The following is a 9093-nucleotide window of genomic DNA, read 5'->3' as shown; positions in this document are numbered from 1 at the left end:
GGCGTGAAGTGCACAAAAACCCAATATTGGTGTCACTGTTTAAATTTTGACCTAAAATTTTAATTTTTGGCACGTCTATCCACTTCGGAACAACTTCAAATATGTAGTCGTGTTTGCCTGAATTCATCCATTTTTGCCTGAAGTTCATGTACATATGGGCTATGGCTGAAGTTCAACTTCAGAGTTTAGACAATTAGGCCTAGTTTCAAACATCACATATCTGAAGTAGTTATAAAGTAAGTAGGTAGGCGCGTGCAGTTTTTTTGAAAATTGGAGTACAAATTAAATACCAGTGTCCAAATAGGTTACCCCGTGAAAATTTTACCCTTAAACGAGACTATTTGTGCAAATGTCCCAGTAATTTCTCATTTGGGCCAATGCTTTCATCCGCTACACAAACAATTGGGCCGAAAAATTTAAATCCAAACTAGCTTTGAGAATTAGAAACCCATTTAAGTTGAGGACCATTTATAAGGCAGCCGCAGAACCTCATTTCAAAACCCTAGTGCCCCTTTAACCCTATCAGTTTCTTTTTTCACTTGCAGCAGGTAGCCGAATTGAGGACGGCGCCGTCGACTGGTAAACATGGTACACGTCGCCTTTTACCGCAACTGTAAGTTTCCTTAATCTCATTGTACATTTCCTATTATTAAGTTCTGTATTTGTCACAAGTTCTTTCAGTTTTCTAGAAATTTGTATATCAAGTGATACATGTGGAGATTTTTTAGTGTTAGAAACTTCTAGTTTGAGTTAAAATATAAATTATTGAGTATTGGAATAAATCAGGTCCAAATGGAGCTGAGTGGATCAAACTTAAGTTAGGGTTTGAGTAGTCACTGCTGTAACTTTGTGGTAATGATGAGATTAGTTTGAATATAAGCAATGCTAAGGTCTGTTATGATAGTGTTATGGCCTGAGGATAAAGTGGTAGAGCCAAGAATTCTAACGAGGAGATCCAAAAAAATGTAAAAATATCGTCAATGAAATGGGAAGAGAACTAAGATGTTTCAGGTGCATGTCCCATTGGAGCAAAAAACACTAGGTGATTTCTTCTTATTTGCCCCTCTACCTATGCGAGTGGAAGGTAGCAGGTACCTGAGGGAATTGTGAAGGGGCGCTCAATCTAGCGCTGACACTACCGTCATCAGAAAAAGTGTAAAAATGTCACATCTAGTATTAACCACTTATACCACTACACTAAAAGCGTTATTTTATTTTATTTTACGGGGGATTTAAAAATGCATATATTTGCATAATTTTGGCATGATATTAGTTTAAATGGAGTATCGTGGTCAGTGCAGATTCAAATAAGGTTTTTTCTTTGCCCTATTGCATAGTGTAATTTTTGAATGAAGGGGAGTCTTCCTGACATGTGGCTTTGCCACTGCTGAGGATGCCTATTGAATTCTTCCTTCTAAAATTGGATACGTATTAGTACTGCATGTTTCATAGCTATTATCTGCTAATGAATATAGTGGGTTATTAAAAACAAAAATGTTGAATGCTTGTTAATCATTCTGTTTCAATTTTGTGTAATGGTATTTTCAGCTCAAGTGACAGTTGCCACAGTATAGTAAGAAATCCAGTTGTTTGGTTAAAATTTTCCATTTGGAAATTTTCCTAAAAGCAAATTTTGATTCTCTAAATCTGGAACTTTTTGTTTGGTTGTGTAACTTGCATCTCTCTTTCATTTACAATGGGAAACCAGATCAGCAGTCTCAACTAACTAACCTGCAACTGCATAAGCGTCTTTTCTATTATATGTTCATCTTTTTAAATTTAAGCCTATTTTCATAACAATGTCGGATAGCCTGGTGGGAAGGAAACCTCCATGTTGAGGGGTTTTGGGGGATTGGGCAGACTTTACTATGTCACAAAATAGGGGTTTTTAAGCCTATGTTGATTTGCGATTCGCGTTTGTAATCAGATGGGAAGACCTTTAAGAAACCTCGACGTCCCTTCGAGAAGGAGAGATTGGATGCAGAATTGAAGCTCGTTGGAGAGTATGGACTGAGGTGCAAGAGGGAGCTGTGGAGAGTCCAGTATGCTTTGAGCCGTATCAGGAATGCTGCTAGAATGCTTCTGACTCTTGATGAGAAAGATCCACGTCGTATTTTTGAAGGTGAAGCACTCTTGAGGAGGATGAACAGGTACGGTTTGTTGGATGAGAGCCAGAACAAGCTCGATTATGTCTTGTCACTCACTGTTGAGAATTTCCTTGAGCGTCGTCTGCAAACCCTTGTCTTCAAGACTGGCATGGCTAAGTCAATCCACCATGCTAGAGTGCTCATTAGGCAAAGGCATATCAGGTAAAAATAGATTATCTTTTTTAGTTACAACTTTTTAAAAAATAAGCTGCACTTTTACCCTTACTTTTGAGGTGTTTTCTAAAAGTGCATTTTTTTTCAATTTAAACCTTTAGCACTTTTTAGAATAACTTGTTAGAGAGTTATTGGCTTTTGTAAAGTATTTTAGCTTTCCCTTTGTTTTGATCAGGCTCATGCGATGCCGACATCAATGAGGAATCCTTCTCGACAAAAAAGAAGTCTCATATTCTCACTAATATTCTCAATAATAAAATATGAACTTCTAGTCCAAATTGCAGAATAAGAATACTTATCTTATTAGCAAGTAATTCTATGATTTCATCTCTGTCAATAAACAAAGATGAGCAATATTAATGCAGTGAGCTCTTTGTGCTGCTAGTTTTCCAATATTGAATCTTGTTGAACATTATACTGTAGTTGCAAACTAGGTTGTCATTTTGGTAAGAATTTGTTTAATCATTTCACTTTGCTTTATAGGTCTTATATAATCGTTCATTTATAATCTTCATAGATGTGCTTAAGCGCTCTAAATTGCTATAGGTCTCTAGGAGCCAAATATTTATATGGACATTTCACTTGTTATTAAGACCTCCATAGTTTGCAAAGAGATGGTAGAGGTGTATTTTATTGTGTTGATGGCTAAGGGTGGTGATAGATTAAAGGTTCTTTGGAATCTTAAGGGTAGCCATATTCTTTTTCTTAGCAGTACAATAACAGATTTGCACTTGGGAACGATCATTCTATGGGGATTCCACCCCCCCACCCCCCACATGGACTCATAGTTTGTATATTTTACATAGTAGTTGTGCACTATATGGACTATTGGTTCTTTGTTACTTGTGTGCACAGCAATGAAGCTAACCAGACTAATGCTAACTGCATTGCAGAGTTGGAAGGCAAGTGGTGAATGTTCCTTCATTTATGGTGAGAGTGGACTCTCAGAAGCACATTGACTTCTCCCTCACCAGTCCTTTTGGTGGCGGGCGCCCTGGAAGAGTGAAGAGAAAGAACCAAAAGGCTGCTGCCAAGAAGGCTTCAGGCGGTGATGGTGACGAGGAGGATGAAGAATAAGCATTTGCATAAGAACCTAAAGAAAGCCGTCGGTGATGGAGCTTGTGTTCGTTTTTGGAGTTTTTAGTTACCCATGTAGTGCTTCCTTGCATTCCTTTCTTCGATATTGTGTACCTTCATATATTAGAAAGAAATGTTCTTAGCAGAGATTGGGAGAATGTTTTGAAGTTTGGATTTTGCACTGATGGTTAGAGTTTTGACAATTTGTTTTGAACAAGACGACATGTTATCTAAGTGATTGAAGCGAGTCCAGCAAGACACATTGCCTCGCTTCAGCTCTTTTCTTTAGATAGACCATTAATTCTTTTTACTCTGAGATTGCATGTCATTTTACGGTCTTGTAGAAACTGTCAGATCTGGAAGTCTGGATTATCTACTTGGTTAGACTTTTGGTTTCTGGCAAACATTCTTCAGTCTCCTGACTTTTGGTTAGACTTTTGGTTTTGTGGTTTTTGAAATATAAGTTAGCCTTGTTGTTGGAGGTAATGGAGTTATAGATGTTCATTCTAGTCTTAGTTATTAAAACTTGATGAGATACGTTTGACATGATTATAAGAACTGAGTTTATGCTTTTATAATATGGAAGGTTAATCGTTCTTTGCCCCTTTGAATGAGACAACTTAGATGCTAAATAATCGATTGCATTGGGTTATTATGAATTGATTTAATTTTGAAATAAGTAATTTCGAGATTGACTATACCACAATTGTGAATCAATATTATTTTTATACCACATTCAATCTAGAATAACCATTCAGGGATTGTCCGAGATAAAATAATATAGTGACAAAAATATCCTTCTCCAAAGCTTTTTCTCCCAAAGTCCTTTAAGAAGGCTAAGGTTATATTTGAAATAAAAGAGTATTCAAGTTTATCTATTGTAAAACCAAACACGCGTTTTATATTATATCCCATATATTTTGCTTTTAACTCAATGAACGAAACATCTACCTATAAAAGTATCTTCACTACTGGGAAAATTGAGAACTAAGAATGTCCTATTAGATGGGGCATGAGGCTTGATGGTGATTGTGTTATGTGCAAGTCCCAACCTGAAACTTTTCTACACTTATTCTTTGAGTGCATTTTTCAAGAACTTTCTGGCAGAATATATTGGGATGGCTGAAATGGCAAAGAAACATTATGCCATGGGAATCAGAGTGGCAATGGGTTCAACAGAAAGTGACAAGGAGGACCTCTCAAGGAACTTTACTTAAAGCCTGCTTTGCTGTTGTAGTGTATGACATTTGGATCAAAAGGAATACTCGAGTGTTTCAAAATAGAGCTACAAACATGGAGACAATGGTGCATGATCTGAAAACCTCTATGTGCATTATAGTTAGGGATAACATGAAGTTATTGGGTTTATTTGTTCTTTGTAGGAGTTTTGATGTTTTAGTAGATATGGTTATTGGTGCCATAGGATAGTCATGAGAAGAGTAATCCGATATGTTACCTTTGTTTTGTACATACTACATATTACTGGTGATTAATTATATTATATTAATTGCCAAAAAAAAGTATCTTCACTAGTTAATTGCTTCACTATTTAATTTGGTATTATAATACGCTCATTATAATTCTAATATAACTTTTGGGATAATTATCAATATGTCTTCCTATCAAAATGAGATTAGGAGGGCGCCCAGTCCTCTTGGAAATCAATTGTAAAAAAAAATTAAGAGTGCTTAGTGCTTGGTCCCAGATAGCAGCTTCTGCTCCTGATGAACTGCCCATTTAGGTACGATCATAGACAGACACGTCAGGGATAACATGTTGTTGACTCCCAAAAGCTATTACCGGCGAAATCGTTTGGCACCTCGATATAGGCTCATCGAATCCTGGGGTTGAAGAAGGCCCCAAAGATTTGCAAACCAAGTGACTCCTTAGAAAACAAAATTGTCACCGATAGGTAATGGCCATCTAGCAAAATGAGTTTAATTTTAAATCAGAATTCCGAATATATCTATCTGAAATGGTAGGTTCTAAGTATATAATTTGATTCTTAGGCTATATAAGCTGGAGAATATTGTGACTGTTGCAACTTCACAATTATTACACGAATTTGACCTTAGATTCCAATTTTCAGGAATGAGAATCGAATGTGAGAGAAATAAAAAAGAAAAATATTGTATATGCAAGTTATAAAGATGCACTGATCTCCTTGAACAGTAAGCATTTTCAATTTTTCTATCGAATTAATTCCAATAAATAGGCTAAAATATAATTACATGAGAAGGAATAATTTCACATGGAAAATCTTTTGACCAGATATTAATTATGCTATGATATCAACAATCCATTAAGACCTCTAAGTTCACTATGATTCTGATGAAAGAATTTAAAGGAAAATGAGATACAAGTACACTGTTTAAGCAAGTTTCTGGACATGGTCATCGTTAGGGGTGTACAAAGGAAACCGACAAATCGCAACCCGGTAATCCGAGTCAAACCGAGAAAAAGAATCCGACTATGTTTTGGTTTGATTTAGTTTGGTGTTGGAAAAAAACCCGGTAAATACTTACCCACACCGGGTGTTTACACCAAACTATATTAACACTATGGTTAATTAATTTAATCAGATGAGAATGCATATAATTTACCATGGTTAAATAATTGAAGTCCATATGCAACACACATGTCATATATCTATTGGTTTGGTGTAAACACCCGGTGCGTGTAAGTTTTTACCAAAAAAACCCGACCATAATTGATTTGGTTTGGTTTTAACTAAAGAAAGTCAAACCAAAACCAAACCAACCCGACATTACATAATTTTTTAGATATATTTAATATATAAATATACTTATTATGATTTAATTTATAAATATTTCTTAAAGAATTTCATAATTTTATCTTTTAAGGTATTATTTCAAGGTTGGTTTTAGAACTTTTGAATGTTCCAATAAGTTTTATAGCCATTGATATTAGTAAACTAAATAATGCTAACAAAAGCCCAAACCAAAATCTAATCAATGTTAATGCTAACAAAAGACATTCAATTTCATACTACGAACGAGAATGTATTGAATATCTATTTTTTGTTTTGCAATAATTTAGATAAAAATGCATAACCTATTTTTTATTTTTTCTTTAGTGTTTAGTCATGTAATTAATATTCCCTTATTAGTCTACTTTTTTAGCATGACTTAGTACTTTTAGATTCTGTTTATTTTTATTATGGCTTTTTAATTAGCAATATTTATACTACATAATTTATTGTCTTTATTGTTTAATATTTTAGGATAATGCCATGGCACATCTCATATTTTGTATTATTTTCTTGGAAAATACTTTATATAGTTGTATCTTACTAGGATTAAAGTAATTTTGTGAGCACAAGTTATATGTTTTGTTCTACAAAGATTTTACCGGAAAAAACCCCGAGAAAAATCCGAATAACCCGAAAACCCGAGATTGAAAAACCCGAGTTTTATTGGTTTTGTTCGGTCTTTAGATTTAATAACCCGACACAATTGGTTTGGTTTGATAATTGTAAAATCTGAACCAACCCGACCTATGTACACCCTTAGTCATCATAATATAAAATAATAGTTTTTAAGCGGATTAAAAGTAGAAAAAGGCGAAAAGCTTAATACGTCGAAATTGCAGGGGTTATCCTCTTAAGGGACTAGTTGTTAAATATTATCATGGTTTTTTACTTTATTGCAAAATAGGTTTGTTCTTCACCAAGAACGTCCTAATTCTTTAATATTAGAAGGTTAAAATTCTTGTTGGGGTGTGAAACTGGAAGTTATTGATTATTCTTAAAATCAATGGAATACTGAAATTTTTAGTTCAAATATTGATTTAGTGATACTTTGAAAATCTCAAAACTCCGTTGGTCCGCAAAAAGTGTTGAAAAAGACAGAGTGTCTATTTAATTTGATGTTATTTGATAAATTGATGATTGAGAATTATTTATGTTGGTATTTGGGGGATTTATTTCAAATTTTTTATTATTTGGAGCAAATTTGGGTGGTTTGATTCGAGATTAGAAGTATAAATTCGAAGAACACTTTGTTGAACAATACATACAAATTATGCCAATCGGGTAGACTTTGTGAGCGTTTTTAACAGATAGGTCGATTCCAGATAATACGAAGTCACGCCAATCTGATATATTTTAATGAACTATTGAACAAGCACAAATTACACCAATCGGTTAAAATTTGTAAACGATTTTACAAATATGTCAAATGCAGATAACACAAAGTCATGCCAATATAGTAGAATTTGGTGAGTAATTGAACTCATAGAGTTTAATGAAAGAGTATTTATCACAGTATTCATGATACTAGATGCCAATAGACACTATTTCAAGTTCTAAATTTAGAAACCATTTCTTAATTGGGTTATTCACTCCAATCAATTACTTAAAGTTTTCTAGAAGTACTATCAATTTCACTTAGGTGACAAATTAAGCAAGTTTCCATTTTAGCTATTTGCTATTTTGTAGCATATTCATCTTCAACTTCACGAGATTATCATTTTTATTAAGGTCTACATTTTTTTTTTAACTCAAAATTGATATGTTGGCAGACAACAAGTAGTGGGGTTTGTGTAGAATCTAAGTCTATAGCATCCACTAAGTAAATTTTAGTCGTATAATAATCCAATTCAGAAAAATGTTTTCTCATTGCAAATAGTAGTGTACTTGCTAGTGGTCAACTCCACGAGATTATTGTGCCCAGGGTGGACCCACCTTGAATCACGCGACACCGATTCGTCGAAATTTTTATTGAATATATATATGTTAAACTGTGCGTATACTTATATATAGAAAGAAAATGACACCTCTTAACGTCACGAGACGCTTGCAGCGTTGTTTTGGCGCATGATTTTGTTGGCCAAGGTTGCAGGTTTCGAACTTCACCCTAAGCATATTTTTGGCTTTATGACCTATGTGGCTAAAAATTGTTGTTATGTTGTAGCATCGAACCCACGACTTGTCTCTTACAACAGTATCTAACCAATGGGTCAAGGTTATCTATTACCTACAAATGTGATACTAACAATTTTGTTGTCTTTTTTATAATATCGATAAAGCTTACGAGAAATCCTGCGTACGCCCCTGATTGTGCCTTGACTTAGCTGCAAAATACTAGTGAAACATTTGGGGAGGGGGGGGGGAAGGGGTGTGTGGCTTAGTAGTGGATAAATTGGGTTGAGAAATAAGGCTTCAAGTTTAAATTTCATTGGAGGCAAATATATTAGGTGATTTCTATTTATCTGGATAGAGTTATCTGATTTGTATCGATGGTAGGTAACATATATTCCGTGAAATTAATCGAGACATACACAAGTTGACCCAAATATACAGTTATAAAAGATAATAAAATCTTTGGCTGATGGTAAAAATGTAATTTTGGACAAATTCTGAAGAGCCCTTCGGTCTATTCTTGTTTTATGAAATATGAATTTCCCCCAATGATCTTTAGATGGAGTTGATGTACTTCTATCCATTTGAATTTTTGGCAATAGAGTTATATTAAGTGGTATTTTGATATAGTTAATTAAAACTATATATAAAATAAAAAAAAAAACTCATGCCGAACGGATAAATTTCTTAAATAAGAGATGTAAGAGTAGGCAAAGACGTTTATAAAAAGAAAACATAGACTTGGTCGAGGAAAAAAGTTAGCTCACACGTGAAAGGACGTGGAAATTTATAATTAAGATATTATAAAGGGTT

General features: G+C 34.2%; 1 protein-coding gene across 1 annotated transcript; it reads left to right on the top strand.

Annotated features, from left to right (window-relative positions):
- Nucleotides 1-487: 487 nt before the first annotated feature.
- Nucleotides 488-3714, top strand: LOC109208633 (40S ribosomal protein S9-2-like). Its single transcript, XM_019371763.1, has 3 exons — nt 488-613; nt 1928-2309; nt 3215-3714. The coding sequence occupies exons 1-3, from the start codon at nt 586-588 to the stop codon at nt 3396-3398; spliced, it is 594 nt and encodes a 197-aa protein (XP_019227308.1). The 5' UTR covers nt 488-585; the 3' UTR covers nt 3399-3714.
- The last annotated feature ends 5379 nt before the right edge of the window (nt 3715-9093 follow it).

This window comes from Nicotiana attenuata, unplaced genomic scaffold (genome assembly GCF_001879085.1).
Source record: "Nicotiana attenuata strain UT unplaced genomic scaffold, NIATTr2, whole genome shotgun sequence".
NCBI classification, from domain to species: Eukaryota; Viridiplantae; Streptophyta; class Magnoliopsida; order Solanales; family Solanaceae; genus Nicotiana; species Nicotiana attenuata.
This window is presented reverse-complemented; position numbering and strand designations above follow the sequence as displayed.